The sequence below is a fragment of the Jaculus jaculus genome, chromosome 7 (genome assembly GCF_020740685.1).
Source record: "Jaculus jaculus isolate mJacJac1 chromosome 7, mJacJac1.mat.Y.cur, whole genome shotgun sequence".
Lineage (NCBI taxonomy): Eukaryota > Metazoa > Chordata > Mammalia > Rodentia > Dipodidae > Jaculus > Jaculus jaculus.
The window spans coordinates 105,043,253-105,062,379 of NC_059108.1; the positions used below are offsets into that span (position 1 = coordinate 105,043,253).

The window sequence follows — 19,127 nt, forward strand, 5'->3', positions numbered from 1 at the left end:
TAATTTTAAAATCAAGACCTGTTTGGCATGCATATTTAAAAATTACATGATTTCTTCTTTATGTAGAACATGACTTTGCTTTTAAAATGGAAAGAAAAAAAGAGGCCTCGAATTTAAATGCACATTGTTCTAACTATCCCAACGGTCTAAATGTTGGCATGTTTTACTAATGAGGAACAGGTATTTGAACAGTAGGAACAGTAACGCTTTGTGGTTTTCTCTCGGTAGATAATGCTTTTGAATCTTAGCATTGTGAGGGAGTGCTGTTTATTTGTGTGTTTTCCATTGAAAATGTTGCAGTACATCGTCTGTCACTGTCTTCACGCTCCGGGGGTGGGCTGAAGTAACGAGGGGTGTGACGCTGGTATTTGTGTGAACTCCTGCTTGTGATGCTGAGCTCGGTGCCTCCGCTTTCTCCTCCCTTCCCCTCCCTCCCCACTCCTTCCTTCGCACCAGCGCCACAGCCGCATCCTCAGCGTGTGAGCGAGCTGCGCCCCGTGCGGGCACCGAGCCTCCGGCCTGCACCCCGCGGCCCGGGAGAAGCCGAGCCCGAGCCGTGACAGCGCCTCGCCGCAGCCCGCCGCCCGCAGCCCGCCGACCGCCATGGCCAAGAGCCGCAGGGACAGAAACAGCTGGGGTGAGTAACCTAGCGCGGGGAACTACAGCCGCCTGCCCGGGGCCTGGCCCTCGGCGCCCTGCTTCTGGAGACGAGGAGGGTGCGGGGCTGCTTCGCGGGAGAGGGCCGCGGCCGAGCTGCGGGGCTTTGGGGCCGAGGAACCGCGGCTGTGCAGTCCCTCCATCCCGGGAGCGCCCTGCGGGGACGCGGGCTGCTGCTGCTGCTGCAGGCCGGGCCTCCTCCTGCTAGCATTTGGACAGCACCCACAAGGCCCTCTGGGGACCTGGAGCTCGGCCTCTGCGATTGATTGGAGGGATGGCAAGGAGGGTGGGCCTGGGGCTGTGGTTGCCGGCCAGCGGAGCAGGGATCGGGGTGTGGAGCTGAGCGGCCGAGCCCCAGCCCCTTTCCCCTTGCAGCCACCGCAGGGCAGGGCGCGGGCTGTGGACGCGGGAGCACCCGCGCTGGCTGGAACAATGAGGCGGAGCACGCGGGCTTGGGGTGCAGCCTTGCGGGCTGGAGCAACCTGGGAGAGAGGGTGTCTTCTTGGGAACTCCCAAGCACGGCGTACTCATTTTAATTTGGGGGTCAGTTGGGGGGAATTTGGGGACAAGGGGAGTAAAGTTGTGTTTCCAGTCTTCTGCCCCACCTTGACCTGCTGCTCCATTCAAACTAGCGCCAGGGCTGGCTTTGTTCTTTGATTTCTACCTTTCTGAGATGTTGGGCTAATGATTCAGCACCAGGCTGGGAGGGGGACAGAGGAGAGGAGAGGAGAGGCCAGGCCAGGCCCAGTGGGTTCAGGGTGCGAGTGGGTGGGCGGTGCTCACGCAGGCAGAGCAGTGCAGTGATGCGGGAACCCACGCCCCGCCCGCCCTGCTCTCCTGCTCCAAACGGATTCTGGGTGGTGCTGGGTGGTAGGAGTGGGCAAGCTGGGTGTCCTTTTCTCTCTGACTGCCTCATGGTGCTTAGCTCACCAGTATCTTAGGACCGAGCCCTCTAAGGCGGCTGGATTGTCTGGACTAATGAGAATCTCTAGCCACTGTGATGTGATAGAAAAAATATTTTGTTCATTAGCTGTGAGTTGTTATCGGAAGTTCACACTTACTAATTCAGAGCTCCTTGGTTCTCATCTGTCTCAGTGAGCTGTCTCTATTTTAACCTCCTCTAATCAAGAGGTATACATGTACTTTTCAGGGTTTTTTTCCAGTTCCCTTTTGTTCTAGTGGTCATAGGATCCACTTGGTCCTCAGTGGACAAGGTTTACATCTGAGAGATTATCTAAGGTTTCTGGGAGCTGTGGAGAGTTGAAACAGAAAGTCCTGTCATTAGCTGAGTTTAAGTTCTATTTCTGAGATCATCAAGCCCCAATCTTAATAGGAGTGACTATTGGAATCACAGTTTTTGTTGTGTTGTTGCTTGCCTTTTGCTTCTTTTGAAACCTTAGGTAAGTGTTTTTAGTGTCTGTTTTCTACTCATTCTTTCCTTTGCCCTCTGGAATAGGAATTTCTTTTCTTTTCTTTTCTTTTTTTTTCTGAGGTATGGTCTCGCTAGCTCAGGCTGACCTGGAATTCACTATGTAGTCTCAGGGTGGCCTTGAATTCCGCAATCCTCCTACCCCTGCCTCCCTAGTGCTGGGATTAAAGGCGCATGCCACCACATCTGGCTTTGGAATAGGAATTTCTTGAACACTCACAGTTAAAGTACATATGTTAAACTCAGTTTTGATTTTTATCTCTGTAGACTGCTAACTCCACCCTCTTAGGAGCCACGCATGTGAAAATTTATTCTGAGGATTAAATTTCTTTTTCTTTTTTCATGTTTTGGATCATCATTCTATAGCATTTGGTCATATTTCTCACATACTGGATGGTGGGTTTTGTCTGTTTGTTTTTCCTCTTGGGAATGTTATTCTCAAGTGGAATTGCAAAAAAATTACATGGGGTGGACCTGGGGAGATAGGTCAGCCAGCAGTTAAAGGCACTAACTTGCCTTTTTTGATTCCCTAGTATCCACATAGAACCAGATGCATAACGTGTTGTATGCATCTGGAGTTCATTTACAGTTGTGAGAGGCTCTGGTACGCCCATAAAACCCCCTATCTTTCATAAACAAATAAAATATTTTTAAATCACATTGAGAGCATAGTGAAAAGTGAATATTTTGGCATTTTCCAACCAGGGGTTTAAAATCAATAGATCAGAAGTAGGGCCTCAAAATCTATTTACCTTTTAGTTAGCATTGTAAGAGGCTGAGCAGATAATATTTGGATGTTACCTTGAGAAACATTAACTTAGCTCATTTATGCTTGATACGGGCTATATCCCAGATAGCTAGTTAACTCAGATGCCTCAATTCATTTAATATCAGTACTTAGTACAGTGCTTAACAGACACTAAGTGTCTAATAATAGCAATAGAAGCTAGCCTCATTAACATAATATCATACAGGGTAGGTACTATAACTTTACTTTATGTACTAAAAGGTAGAGTTAGTAAATGATAGTGTCAAGGCTCCATTTGACAGTCTGACTTTAGAATAATTATTTTTGAGGCAAGTGCAACAGACTGCCTTTTTTATGCGAGAGTGAGAGTGAGAGAGAGAATTATCACACCAGGGCCTCTAGCCACTTCATTTAAACTTGATATGCGTCCCTTGTGCACATGTGCAACCTTGTGCACTTGCATCATTGCATCTGGCCTGTGTGGGACCTGGAGAGTCGAACATGAGACCTTAGTGTTTGCAGGCAAGCTCCTTAACCACTAAGCCATCTCTCCAGACCAACTTTAGAATTTTTATCTTCATCTTATTCTGTCTCTTTAAGTATATAACTATGGAAATATACAACTATATATCTTCAAGACAAATTCACCTGAATTATTACTCCTGGACTTTAGTCTCTTCAGTAATTATATGTCTTTTGTTAATTCATCCAGTTATTTTCTAGATGGAAAAAGAGGAAGTTTCATGTAGGTTAAATGACTTAGTTAAAGTCATATATTTTGTTAGAGAACTGAGGTTAGGATCTAGGATTTTTGTTTCTTTGTTTGTTTGTGTTTTTTCGAGGTATGCTCTCACTAGCACAGGCTGACTTGAATCTTACTTTGTAGTTCCAGGATGGCCTTGAACTCACAACGATCCTCCTACCTCTACCAAGTGCTAGGATTAAAGGGATAAGCCACTGTGCCCAGCAGAAGCTAGGTTTTCTTCCTCCCAATTTACTTTCTACAGCATGTTACTGTGGAATATTTTTATAAATGAATGGGCTTGCTATGAGAATAATAGGGAAAACGGGCCCTCATAGAAACCAGAGGTCTCTGATGGGAAAACAGTCTGGTCATAAGACAGTGTAGTTACCTTATCACCAAGCTAAGTAAATAGTTTTCAGACACATTATAAAGAAAAAGGCAGGGCTGGAGAGATGGCTTAGTGGTTAAGTGCTTGCCTGTGAAGCCTAAGGACCCCGGTTCGAGGCTCTATTCCCCAAGACCCACATTAGCCAGATGCACAAAGGGGCTCATGCATCTGGAGTTCATTTGCAGTGGCTGGAAGCACTGGCACGCCCATTCTCTCTCTCTCTCACTATCTTTCTCTCTCTGCCTCTTTCACTCTTGATCTCCTTCATATAAATAAATAAATAAACAAAAAAATTTTAAAGAAAAAGACAGAGGTGGGCATGGTGGCACACACTCATAAGGCAGAGGTAGGAGGATTGCTGTGAGTTCAAGGCCACCCTGAGACGACATAGTGAATTCCAGGTCAGCCTGGGCTAGAGCAAGACCCTACCTCGGCTACACAAAAACAAAAACAAACACCCCCTAAAAGAAAACAAAAACAAACAAACAAACAAAAAGAAGAAGGCAGGGCTGGAGAGATGGCTTAGCGGTTAAGCCCTTGCCTGTGAAGCCTAAGGACCCTGGTTCAAGGCTCGGTTCCCCAGGTCCCACGTTAGCCAGATGCACAAGGAGGCGCATGCGTCTGGAGTTCGTTTGCAGAAGCTGGAAGCCCTGGCGCGCCCATTCTCTCTCCCTCTATCTGTCTTTCTCTCTGTGTCTGTCGCTCTCAAATAAATAAATAAATAAAATTTAAAAAAAAAAAAAAAGAAGGCAGAGTTAAGGTAGACAATCCAGAATGTGAAAATTTAATCGTTACCCTTCCCCCAAAAAAGAGCACAAAAGAGATTTGCAGAATCTACAAATAAGAGCTAAAATTAAGATGACTATGTAGAACCCTGAATCAGGTGCTCTTTTTATTGAGTGGCCAGACACAGTTTAAATCTTGCTGGGACCAGGGAAGCTAGAAAGCAAAAACTTATGCCTGCTGTTCACTAGAGTTGGGGATGGGTTTTGAAGATCATAGATCATTTTCAGAGATACCTTGAGAAGCAGGACTGTGAATAGAAATGAAAACTCCCACAACCTTTTCCTAAATCTATAGTTGAGGGGTTTGAGTGTATTTAAGCACTTGATGGTCATATTTTCAAAAGTAGGCATTGTTATTTTTATTGTAATAAGTGAGGAATATGAGATTAGAAGGCATAAAGAACTTGCCAGAGGTACCGTAATTTGCAAGTATGGTTAGAAAGGATAAAAATTCAGGATTGGTCACTTCCTTAGTTCATGTGTTTAGGACAAGAAACTAGAATAGATACCAATAGGTGTCACAAGAAGCCTATCTAAGAGTAAGCTAGTATGAGGAATCAATGCTTGACACACTTGAATGCCTTGGACTAGAAAAGTAGACAAGAATGTGCTAGTGTGGAAAATAAAGGGGACAGATGAGTATCAGCAACAGTAGCCCAGAAGGCAGTCTTTTACTGCTGGGCCACAGCTGACATACTTCCAGAAACAAAACAGAGTGCACACTCATTTGTTTTTTTGTTTGTTTCTGCAAAACTTAAGTTGCCCAAAAACTTGGGATACATGTGGAAATGTTCCTACAATTTAACAAAAGCTAACAGTGCAATAATGCTTGAGAAAAATATTTACAATAAAGTACTGGCTTAAAAAAAAAGGAAAATTGGGCTGGAGAGATGGCTTAGCAGTTAAGCATTTGCCTGTGAAGCCCAAGGACCCTGGTTTGAAGCTCGATTCCCCAGGACCCACGTTAGCCAGATGCAGAAAGGGGCGCATGCGTCTGGAGTTCGTTTGCAGTGGCCGGAGGCCCTGGTGCTCCCATTCTCTCTCTCTCTCTCTCTCTCTCTCTTGGCCTCTTCCTCTCTGTGTCTGTTGCTATCAAATAAATAAAAGTAAACAAAAAAAAAAAGAGGAAAAACTATCTTAGTTTCACAGTAAGCATAGGGAAATATCTACCTGTTGAAAAGACATTCATAGAAATTTTAGGATTTTAGATTAGGAAATTTTAGGTTTTGTTTTTGAGGTGAGGTGAACAACAGTCTGGAGGATACTATATTTAAGAACAGAACTATGGTGAACAGGTTAATGATAAAGTAGGAAAATGTGAAAGTTATCATTTAACAACTTTTATAAAAGTGTACTTTAAGCTCAGGAAGAAATGAAACTAAAATTTGTAAAAAGAAAAAAGAATGAATGCATGTTAATTATCAGACAAGAAGTTCTGCTTGTAGAATAATGAACAGTTTGTGTGAAGTGGGGAAGAGAAATGAAATCAGAATTTGAAATAGAAGAATAAAGAAAAGATGGCTGGAAAGATAGCTCAGTGGGTAGGATCACTTCCCACACAAGCATGAGGGCCTCAAGGGCCTCAAGGGCCCTGAGACCACCTGAGGTTGATTTCCAAGAACCCACATAAATAGCTGGGCATTGCCACACAAGTCTGTAATCCCAGTCTGAGGGGGAGCAGAGACTGGAGAATCACCAGGCTATTGAAAATAGCAAGCACTGGAATCAATGAGAAATGCCTCTCAAGGAAACTTGTGGATGAGCAATGGAAGGACTCCTGATGTTCTTCTCTGACCTCCATTTGCATGTGCATGGATGGGGTGCATGGCTTTGCACAAGTATGTGCCTACACCACACACACACACACACACACACACACACACACACACACAGTACCAAAAAAGGAAGAAAATAAATGAAGTAATTTGCAATAAGAAAGTAGAATCCTGTTCTGCTTCTGTCATGGAAGCATTCGAAGCATTCACAAATGAAGTAATTTACAATACTATAAGGATACCCCTGCAAGGAACATTCAAGATGTACCAAATCAGAATCTTTGTCCACATATCAATCTAGATGCAGAAGAAGCCCTCAAAGTCATGTACAAGGTCTCTTGTTCTCTGTGTTCAAGGATGCATTTGCCAGGTTACTTGATATATGACCTTCTGAGAAATTCTCCTGTCTCTTACCTGCCATCTTGTCATTGGTTAGCTTGGATTACAGAAGCCAATAATGACTTCCAAAGTTTTATGTGGGACCTGGGGATCTGAACTTAGGTACTCTGCCCATGCTTTATCTACTGAACCATCTCCCTAGCCCTATAGCAGAGTTTAGTGTAAAAATTGTCACAGAGGGCCCAGCCTCATTCTCACATGGAACTGGGACACTCCTGACCTCAACCTTATGTTTTGGAATGTTTGGGTTGAAGCTCATACATCATAGAAATAGATCCGTTGTTGATGTGTCTATACTATAAGACCATCGTTTGCCTTTATATGTTTTGAAAATGGAGATGATGTCAAGGAAATTAAAGAACATGCTGGTGGAAATGAAGTTGATGGACATAGGAGCAGAGTTGGTTTCTCTTTGACAAGAGACAATATACCACAAAACCAAGAATTTGCCTGGGGAGACCTACCTATCCAGCAGTGGATGAGTGAGGTCCAGGTTGGGATGATCGGCACAATGGCAGACCATACAGAGGACATGGAGGAGCAGATGGATTCCCGCTCAAGACAGGGATCAGACCTACAGGAGGCTTACCTTGGTCATGGAGGAGACAGAGTATGTTCCAGATTCTGTCCCAGTCACCTCATGGCTTTTAAAGTATAAAGTTGAAGACTCTCTGAAACCTTCCATAATACTAGGTGGTTGTTTATGGGCAATAGTTTTTATTGTTCTTGTTCAGAAAGTGAATGGTTCTGTTAGTTCTCATTGCCATGACAAAATTCCAGTGATAGCAACTTTAAGAAAGAAGAGTTTACTTTTGGTTCATGATTTTTCTTAAAATGAAACTAATTTATTTTTATTAACCTCATTTTCTACATATTTTGTCCTGGTGAAACAAAAAAAATCTGTTGGTTCCTATATACACTGTATGATATGCACAGTATATATGGCCCATATTGTTGATTTTCCACCCTCCCCCCCACACACATATCTCTCATTTAACTTGCTGTCCTGTGTCTTTTTTCTTCAGGTACATTCTTCTTGTACATACACACACATGCACACGCACATGCACACACACATGCAAGCATACATACACACAGGTTTTACTTTACTTTCTGGGTTTTACCTTTACCCCACATCCAAAGTCTGCAGGCTTCATCCTGTTTAGACCAGAATATACAATAAGTTAGATCCTCAGATCCTTGGGAAAATAATGACCCACCACAAGATATTTGTCATGAAAAAGTTTTTAGATTTGAAAGCTTTTCTTCTTTTACATAAGAATCCATATAAATATCTAACTACAAAGTAACATATAAAATGTATACATTCAGTTTAGAAAACAATGATAATGGATTGGAGAGATGGATTAGTGGTTAACACACTTGCTATGAAGCCTAAGGACCCAGTTTAATTCTCCTGTGCCCACCTAACCCAGATGCACAAGGTAGCACATGCATCTGCAGTTCATTTGCAGTGGCTCGAGGCCCTGGTGTGCCCATTCTTTCTCTCTGTCTGTCTCTCTCTCTCTCAATAAATAAATAAAATGTTTAAAAACATAAAAAAGAATGAGAATGAGTCCCCATGCCCCCTGCTCCCCAGCTGAAGAAGTAGAACTTATTAATATGTGTCATTCCTTGTGTGCTCCTCCTTAATGGCAAGTTTTGCCCTCCAGAAGTAAACACTTTGATAAAGTTGATTTTCTTACTCTCTTGATCATCTTAATCATTTTTTTCTATAAATATATATATCCCTTTAACACTTTGAGTATAGCAGCTTTCTGCCTTCTAACTTCCAAAGGGTCTGCTGAAAAGTGTGTACTGACAATCCCTTGAATACTTTCAAACATTTTTTTTTTTTGTCCTTTGATAGTTTGATCAGAATGTGTCTTGTGGATATTTTTGAGTTCATTCTACTTAGAGTTTGTTGAATTTATTAGATATGTATATACATATATGTCTTTAATCAAATTGGGGAAACATTTAGTCATTATTTTTGAAATTGTCTCTCTACTTCTTTCTCTCTTTTGAAACTCCTACTTTGTATATTGGATGCTACCTACTTAAGCTGTAATCACTTTTTAAAAATCTTTTTCATCTTATTCCTCAGACTCAATAATTTCAAAATGACCTATTTTTATATTTACTGTTTTTTTTTTTTTCATTTTCCTTGCTCAAATTTATCTTTTAATCCTTCCAGTGAAATTTCCATTTCGGGTATTGTGTTCTTTAGCTCTAGAATTTTTGGTTTCTTTCTTGATTTCATATCTGTTTATTGTAATATCCATTTCCTTCATCCTGTTGTTTAAATACTATTAGCTTTTATAAATGCCCATGTATTTAATTTTGCTGAGATCATTATTTATTCATATGGCATTGAGTTGCTACAGGATCTTTCACTTCAACAAATAGTACTACAAATTTAATTTTGTTTTTCAAGGTAGGGTCTCACTTTAGCGCAGGCTGACCTGAAGTTCACTATGTAATCTCAGAGTGGCCTCAAACTCATGGTGATCCTCCTACCTCTGCCTCCCAAGTTCTGGGATTAAAGGCGTGCACCACTACACCCAGCTCTTAAAAATATTTTTAATTTGTTTATTTACAGGCAGAGAGAGATAACAGAAAGACATACAGAGAGAATGCACATGCTAGGACCTCCATCCACTGCAAATGAACTCCAGATGCATGTGCCACTTTGTGCATCTGGCTTTATGTTGGTACTGGCGAATCAAACTCAGGTCATTAGGCTCTGTAAGCAAGCACCTTAACCTCTGAGCTATCCAGCCCAACGGTGCTATCTTTAACATTTGCTTGACTTTCTATATAAGTTCTGCTGGGTTTACAGGTGCTATCAAACAATATTTTAACTTTATTTTTAAAAATATTTATTTATTTATTTGTTTCAGAGAGAGAGGAAGATGACAGAGGGTGGGTGGGGAGAGAGAATGGGCACACCAGGGCTTCTAGCTACTGCCAACAAACTCCAGACACATATGCCATCTTGTGCATCTAGCTTTATATGTGTACTGAGTAATGGGTAATGGAAACTGGGTCCTTTGACTATGCAGGCAAGTGCCTTAGCCACTAAACCATCTCTTCAGCCTGTATTTTAACTTTCCTTGGGACAATTTCAGTTGTATTTAGTTTTCTTTTAAATAAACCATAATTTTCTGTTTGTATGTCTTATAATTTAGTGAAAACTTGATAAGCAAATAATGTGGTAATTCTGGAACTCAAATTCTCATCCTTTGCCATGGTATGCTATTTTTCTTATTTTGATTTTTTATTAATTATAAATAAATTAATTAGTATGGTAACATCACATGTTGGTATCATCCTTTCCGTCATCCCTGCCCCCTTTCCAAAGGGGCCCTCCTCATTGTGGTCACAGGTTACCCCCATTGGGATTGTGGGTTATGTGTTGTGGGAGCAACAGTCAGTTATTGGGGAGAGGCAATGCCTCAGGGCATGATGTCCCAACTTGTGGCTCTAACAATGTTTCCACCCCTTTAACTACTGTAGCCTGTCTCTGTGTCAAGGATTCACTTGAAGCATAAACTTAAGGTCTTAGGTCTTTTCTGAGCCTTTGCCTTTCTTTGAGCATGTGTATTAATTTCTCCTGTGTATCATTGCTTTTTTTTCTTCCAAGTTTTTATTAACATCTTCCATGATTATAAACATACCCCACGGTAATACACTCCCTCCACCCACTTTCCCCTTTGAAATTCCATTCTCCATCATACCTCCTCCCCATCTCAATCAGTCTCTCTTTTCATTTTTGATATCACGATCTTTTCCTCCTCTTATGATGGTCTTGTGCAGGTAGTGTCAGGCACTGTGAGGCCATGGATATCCAGGCCATTGTGTGTCTTGAGGGAGCATGATGTATGGAGTCCTACTCTTCCTTTGGCTCTTACATTCTTTCTGCTACCTCTTCCGCATTAGACCCTGAGCTTGGAAGGTGTGATAGAGACATTGTAGTACTGAGCATTGTGGTCATTTCTTTCCATGATACCTTCTGAGTTGTCCCAAGGTCACTGCCATCTGAAAAGAGAAGATTCTCCACCAAAAGTGAGAGTAGCGTTAATATAAGGGTATGAACATTAACAGAAATGCTTACTGGGCAGTTTGATAAGAATAGTATATACATTTAGACAGGCAACAGCAGACGTTACACCCCTAGGGCTCATGACTACCCCTGTTTTATCATTGCTTTTTAATGCTGTAGTCTTCTTCAGAGTCTGTTTTTCAAAATGTTTAAATATGTATTTTTAAATACATTCATAGGTTTGCTAATCTCTTGATTAAAATATTTGCAAGTAAGTTTACAACTAAATTTATCTTATATTTTCTTTGTTTGACTTTGATATTAAAGCATGAAGAGTATATTAACTTTATTAGGTCTTATAATTTTTATTATTTGATCACTTCATTCCCAAAGAGAGCATTTCAAAACACTCTTCCCTATCCTCTGGCTCTTGCATTCTTTATACTTTGGCTCTTATATTATTTCTGCTCACTTTTTGCCAATGTTCCCTGAGCCTTAGAGGGCATGATAGAGGAATCTCATGGAGTGCTGAATACACAACAGGCACTTATTATGAGCTCTTTGGTGAGTTTTGAGTCTTCCTGTTATGCCAAGATCACGAAGTCCCCAAAGACCACCAAGAGAGTTGGACACGTATGCAACAGCAAAGAGCTTTATTTTGGGGTTAAGCTCTGGTTCCAGACTTTATCAACACAGTGGGTCCATCCAAGAGCCCCAAATGGTGTCTGGGAGGTGCTTTTATTAGGTTCAAACAAAGAAAAGGGGAATTTCCAATGTGGCAGTTACATGATTGGTTCACATTTAGCAAGAGTATATATGTTACAAGCTGATTGGTTACATAGTAGCTGAGGAATGTTAAGCAAACTTATCTATAGCCACAAGAGCCACAGGAATGTATAACATTTACTTGGTCCTTTTTGATTGGCCTGTTGGGATTATTTTGGGTACTGACTAAGCAGTATATGATTGTATTTTCCAGTAACTGCAAAGTGCTGTGTCAGTAATTTGGGCCCTTCAGGGAAACAGAAACTTAGGCCTATTAATATTTTTAAAGCCTGTCATGGCGATACTTTGGTTTGGGCTCTTCATTCCCCTCTCTGCTTGTAACTTAAGAGGATCCAATCTTGGGTCCTTGTTAGAGGAGAGGTTGCAAGGGATGGTACTGTGACCGAAGCACCATGAGTTGCACTGTGTTGATTTGTTCCCTGACAAAGGAGATTAATTTATTGATTATGCAGGGTCTGAGGGTTAATAATAATAATAGTAAAACCAGGGGTCCAGCCAGGGCTGAAAGCAAGGTGTTAACCAAGGAAACCAATCGAACATAGATTCATACCAATTTTGATTCTGTTGTCTAGCCTTAGCCCTTTCCAACGAGGTTGGAGGGTCTCGTGGGGGTGGTAGTGATGTACGGAGACCTAGTCCCCTGTTCAGTAGTTATGGAGTGGTGGTGGTGGTCCACTCACCCTAATTTTTTTTTTTCATTAACATTTGTCGTGATTATAAAAAAAAATCCCATGGTAATTCCCTCCCCCGCCCCACATTCCCCTTTGAAATTCCATTCTCCATCATATTACCTCCACATCTCAATCACTGTACTTACATATATATAATATAAACCTATTAAGTACCCTCCTCCCTTCCTTTCTCTTCCCTTTATATCTCCTTTTTAACTTACTGGCCTCTGCTATTAAGTATTTTCCTTCTCACGCAGAAGCCCAATCATCTGTAGCTAGGATCCACATATCACTCAACCTAATTTTATCTCCCTTTATTTCTCCCTCTCATGAGAAGACACTCTAACTGCTTTTAGGGGACTGGGACAAAGACATCAGATCGTTTACTATTTCCTACTAATGGGACACGAAGTGAGGACTTGTTGGAGTTAGAGAGTCTCTCCCAGAGAGGGGAACTATTGTAATGGACCCCAGAGTATAGGAAGATAGTCTTGGAAGAGACCATTGGGGAGAAAGGATACAAGTAAGGAGTTAATGAGAAGTGAGCACACAGCAAATTGGTCCTTTTTGAGGTTGAGGGAATTCAGGTAGACAGGCTTGTATTGTTTCAGGACCATCTGAGGATGAGCTGACTGAGATTTTCTTTCAGAACTGTTCATTAAATGGCACAGTAGTACTCAACATGACTTGTAAAACAGATAAGATATTAGCAGTGTTATCAGAAACATATAAGATATTTAACCTTGATAATAGAGAGCTATTGGATGCCATTAAAGGCTGTACAAATATATTTTTGGTCTCAGAACTGATTTATATATTTTAGATTTGAAAATAACCCTTTTGACATTTATAGTTTTTTAACATACAATTAGAACTGTGGGGAAAAGATGTCTTAATGTTTGTTTGTTTCTCCTCTTAGAAAGCTCTTGTTGTATTACTTAATAGGCCATTTATATATTTAATGCATTTTTATCTTTGGTTGTACATTTCTCTCTGAGTGTTTAAGACCATGTAGATAGCCAAAATTTAATGAAAGATTAATTTTGGAGGTCACTAATGACTCTCCAAAGAGACTTTAGGGACCCAGGAGTAGCCCTATAGCTTACTGGTGTTTTGTTTGTTTGTTTTTGTTTTTGTTTTTATTATCTGTTAGGATGAGTCAGGGCTGTGCTGGTCATGTAGTATTTCCTTCTTTGGGAGTTAGGAGGACTGATTGTTCCTCAATTGTAACTCTCCTGTTTCAGACTGTACACCAATTTTGTTTGGGCCTCCATATCCTCCCTGCTCAGGAATACGGGTGACTTACCAGGGGCCAGTGTAGAAGTGTCCCATCATCTCTAGTGGCCTCATGACCTGGGAGCACAGGCCAAAATATTGGCACCTTTGCTCCAGTGATTCCAGTTGGCCTTGGCTTCAACGTAGGTAATTAGCACACTTAGAAAAGAAGTTACACCAACCTGGATGTACGTTCATATAGAGCACATTTGATTACTGAAATAGATATAGTTAAAGAATGGCACAAAGGCTTCTAAAATCATTTTGTCCAATCTTTAAAATTTTTGTTTGTACTGTGGCAGCATAAGCCATATACATGAGATATAGAAAGTAGGCACATCTCACATTTTAAATATCTAACATTTATAACTATAGGCAAAACCTGTTACCAGTCTTGAAAACAATACTAATTAATTTACAAATTAATTAATTAATTAAACCTTGAAATTGTTAGAAAAGGACAAATAAAACAATATAAAGTCTTAGCACTTGTGTTTGAAAACATCTTTGATTAGTTCATATACCTGTGTGGGTACCAATTGTCCAGAGAACATTGGAACCAGATCCATGTAGCTTGAAATTATTTTTGTCAGATGAGGACCATTGTTTGAGCATGAGGCTGTACCCTAAAGTAGGAATATATCTTCAGAGTTAATTTTGTTATAAGCGCTGGACTTAAAATGCCAGAAATGAGACAGTTACTTTACATGCAATAGAGTAGAATCTTGTCTTTTCTGAGCCAAAACAGCTAGGTAAATATTAATATAACCCTTGATAAATCTTTTTGAAAGAAAAACACATTATTTGACAACCAATGATTTTGGCTTAAGCTTGATAGCTATTGATTTTATATACCACAGAAATTTTTATTAACATAAAACAATTTTATGTTTTATTTATGACTTAAATTTGATAAAGCCTATGCAAGCTATCCCAACATATTTTGGCCTGAAAATTAGTTTTTTTGATCCTTAAGAGTTTGTAAACAGTTTAAAAATCTCTAACTTTAGGCATGGTGTTTAGGTTTAGCCTGAAATTTTTTTTTTTAATTTATTTATTTGAGAGTGACAGACACAGAGAGAAAGACAGAGGAAGAGAGAGAGAATGGGCGCGCCAGGGCTTCCAGCCTCTGCAAACGAACTCCAGACGCATGCGCCCCCTTGTGCATATGGCTAACGTGGGACCTGGGAACCGAGCCTCGAACCAGGGTCCTTAGGCTTCACAGGCAAGCGCTTAACTGCTAAGCCATCTCTCCAGCCCTAAATTTTTTTTTGTTTACATCCGCACACCTTTATTTACATACTTTAACATTCTGATCTAAGTACTACTCAGAAAGCATTTATAATGAGCATTCTATGCCCCAACATTGGAAATTTCCTTCCCAGTCCTTCAATCAATTCATTTCATCTCATTATTAACCATCTTTCTTATAAGGCTATTAAGAAAAATGACACCAAATTAATTAGTCCTATTACTCACTAACAAGCAAGCAGTTTAAAGACAATTTTATGTCAGTAATACCAATAAAACACTTTAAAATGATTTCATTACGAGTAAATAAGGCAAATTTTGTTGCTATCTTGAGGCAGGGTGTCCTAGAAGTCAGGTCAGTTGTCTTCTCCTTTTAAGTAACAGGGCATTACATTTTTTTTTAAATACCTGACAAATTATAAGTTACCTCTTCAGAGGGAATTCTGTTGTTTTTAATAATCCTCTATGTAAGTTGAAGTTGACTTAGAACATTTGGTGAATGGTCGGTAGGTCAAAAGTGTCTTCAGTCAGCCACCTAACATATAAGGTTGGTCATTTGCTCCTTCAAAACACATTTAACTTTCCTTTTCAATTTCTATGCTCAGGTTATGAGTGTGGTATTTGATTTCCTTGAAATGGTTCTCTATAAGAGAAAGGGGTCCTGAGTCCATCTCATCTCTTTAGTCACAGTCATAAACATGATACAACTAACTAGCACAATGAACATACACACAGAAAAAGAACAAATCCTCCTGGCCACGTGGAGGCAAAACTGAAAGTGAGACAACAGCCTCTCACCAAGTTGTGGGAGTGACCCACTTTGTCTCTGCAAATCCATTGAGGGGATTGAATCCCCTCCAGGTGAGCCTGGGGAACCCAGGAGCCACTACCCAGGCAGGGTGATCACCAGTGGCACATATGCCAGACCTCAGGGGAAAAATCAGAATTACAGGGTGAGTTCACCTCTATACTGACTGAAAGAAAGACAAAACATAGACACTTACCAGCTGGCAGGTCAGCTTAACATGTTGGGGGTCTCAAGGGGCTTGGGGATCCCGGACGAGTCCCCAAATGTTATGCTCAGCTCACAGAGTCCTCAAAGACCACCAAGAGAGATGGACATGTATGAAACAGCAAAAAGCTTTATTTTGGGCTTAAGCTTGGGCTCCAGACTTTACCAACGCAGTTGGTCTGTCCAAGAGCCCTGAATGGTGTCCAGAAGGCACTTTTATTAGGATCAAACAAAGAAAAGGGGAACGTAGCAGTTACATGATTGGTTGACATTTAGCAAGAGTATATATGTTACAAGCTGATTGGTTACATAGTAGCTGAGGAACGTTAAACAAACTTATCTATAGTCACAAGAGCCACAGGAATGTATAATATCTACTTGGTCCTTTTTGATTGGCCCATTACAGGGATTATTTTGGGTACTAAGCAGTTTGTGGTTGTTTTTCCCAGTAACTATAAAGTGCTGTGTCAGTAATTTGGGCCCTGCAGGGAAATAGAAATTTAGGCCTATTAATATTTTTAAAGCCTGTCATGGTATTACTTTGGTTTGGGCCTTCATTCCCAGCAGTCACTGCTGTCTGCAAAAAGAATCTTCTCTGACCAAAGGTGAGAGCAGCACTAATCTGAATATGTAGGTTTTTCTAAAGAACATTTTTGTTAATGTTATAGTGACATTTATTCTAGTCAGATTGTATATTGCATAACAGCACCAATTGTACAGTAATAGAAATATTCCATATCTGTAGTCGGGTGTGGTGGTGCATGCCTTTAATCCCAGCACTTGGGGGGCAGAGGTAGGAGGATCACTATGTGTTGAGGACACTCTGAGAATGAATCCCAGGTCAGCCTGGGCTAGAATGAGAGCCTTCCTCAAAAAAATCAAAAAAAAAAAGAAAGAAAGAAAAAGAAAAAGAAACATTCCATATCTGTGACTGAAATATGGCTGAAACATAAAAATATTAGTGACAATAAAGACAAAATATTTAATGTTATTAAGCTTAATTATTTAAAATTAGTCACACCTGGCTAGGTTTACAGAATACTCATGGATTGAACATTTTTGAAGTTTATTTTATATCTTACTAAAGTTATAACTTTTATAAATATTACATATGTTTGGAAGGCATTTTATGTTTTCTGGTCTTTGATTCAATCAATGTGTTTTACATTGCCATTAGCTCAAACTTTGTCATCTTCTCTATACTAGCTGACTTTGGACTTAAGAAAAAATTTTTTTAAGCCAGGCGTGGTAGCGCATACCTCTAATACCAGCTCTCTGGAGGCAGAAGTAGGAGGTTCATCTTGAGTTTGAGGCCACCCTGAGATTCCATAGTAAATTCCAGGTCAGCTTGGGCTAGAGTGAGACCCTACCTTGGAAAATCAAAAATAACTAACTAAATAAATATTTTTGTTTATTTATTTATTTGAAAGAGATAGAGAGAGAAAGAGGCAGAGAGAGAATGGGTACCCCAGGGCCTCCAGCCACCGCAAAAGAACCCCAAAGGTGTGTGCTCCCTTGTGCATCTGGCTAATGTGGGTCCTGGGGAATCGAGCCTCAAACTGGGGTCCTTAGTCTTCACAGGCAAGTGTTTAATTGCTAAGCCATCTCTCCAGCCCTGACTTTGGACTTTTTGATCTACCAGGTACTGATACCTGATTGATAGTTTAAAGTTCTCTGGTAGGTTTAACATGCTGATGTATTGTCAGTTTCCCTTCTCTTCTGGTAAGCTTTACTTGTATATTTATGAGGTATTGTTAAGTCTACACAGATGTAAAATCATCACATTAATCTTCCTGATTAATTTGGGTTTTTATTTGTATGTATTGGGCGTCAGTCTTGGATAATACTTTTTGCCCCCAATTCTGTTTCACATGATATTACCATAGATGCTTCTGTTTCTTTTGCTAGTTCCATTTGTATGTCTACTGAATAAAGATGATTGGGCAGGTGGCTGAGTGCAAAATAGAAAATGTGTCATTTTGCCCAGCTGATGACAAGTCTCCTCAACAGTGAATGCCCATAGTGAGCAGTAGCATGGGACCAAATATCCTTATACTCTATACTCATTGCAAAAGTCCTTCAACAAAATTGTCTGAGTACCTGACCATCTGGCCAGTGAGCTGTGCTCATGAGTTGCTGTACTTCTACCACTTTAGCATGTGCTGTAAGGTGACCTGCTGCCCATGAGTTGGTGTAGTTCTGTAACTTCAGCATGTGCTGTAAGCCCATCATTACTATTTGGTCCTATTTCCTTCTTCTATCAAAAGACAATGATGACTTTTCCTTTACCCTGCTATCCAGATGTCCTAAGTGCCTTTCTTCAAGAAAATCCAAATGAGAACTCTGCTAAGAGAAGATTGTAGGTTATAGTATTATAATTCCCATAGTTTCTGTAGTATTTTCAGTTTATAATGCATAAAAAACTTGGAATAGTAAAGATAAAACTGAACATGACAGAGTTTTTAGACAAAAAGTAGCCATCCTATTGAAAATAAGTGATTCAGAGATGGTCAAAGGATGAGATAACACTTTAGAAACCAAGTACATGTATAACTGATATTTTTAGGTGACTATAAATCCATGTGTTTTTGTTTATTTTTTCTTAGTAGGTTATGTTTTCCATCTGCTTTTCTTAAACTGTGTGAACATATTGTTTTATAATTAGGTTTTTCTATAATATGATTTGAAATGGATACATGTTTTCCATAATGTAGATGTGCCATAATTTATTTATAGACACTTACAGGTAGGCATTGAAATTATTTCTGATATGTTACTGTACATAATGCTGTTATGTACCTCTATTTAGAAAAATACATATGCATAGTTCTGATTATTTCTTTAAGATGAATTCCAGGATCTGCAATTCTTTTGGCAGTATGTATTTTTAATGTTTTATTGTCTATAATACCAAGCATGTGTATAGTGTATATATAGATATGTGTATACATATTTACCTTTACCAGTTATGATATCTAGCTTCCAATGACCACATATAATTAAAGACTCCAGACCCCTGTTTTTTTAAAATCTTTTTACTTACTTATTTATAAGCAAAGAGAAATAGAAAAAAGAGAGACAAAGACAATGGGTGCAACATGGCCTCTAGCCACTGCCAAGAATCTCCAGATGCATGTGCCACTTTGTGCATCTGGCTTTAT

At 40.1% G+C, this 19,127-nt stretch overlaps 1 protein-coding gene across 2 annotated transcripts in view; it reads left to right on the forward strand.

Annotated features, from left to right (window-relative positions):
• The first annotated feature begins 543 nt into the window (after nucleotides 1-543).
• Atl1 (atlastin GTPase 1) overlaps nucleotides 544-19,127 on the forward strand; it is a 67,520-nt gene continuing 48,936 nt past the window's right edge. For both annotated transcript variants that reach the window (XM_004649168.3, XM_004649169.2), the window contains exon 1: nucleotides 544-637. In XM_004649168.3, coding sequence (XP_004649225.1) covers nucleotides 604-637 — 34 coding nt within the window. In that variant the 5' untranslated portion in view covers nucleotides 544-603. The remainder of the gene's footprint in view (nucleotides 638-19,127) is intronic.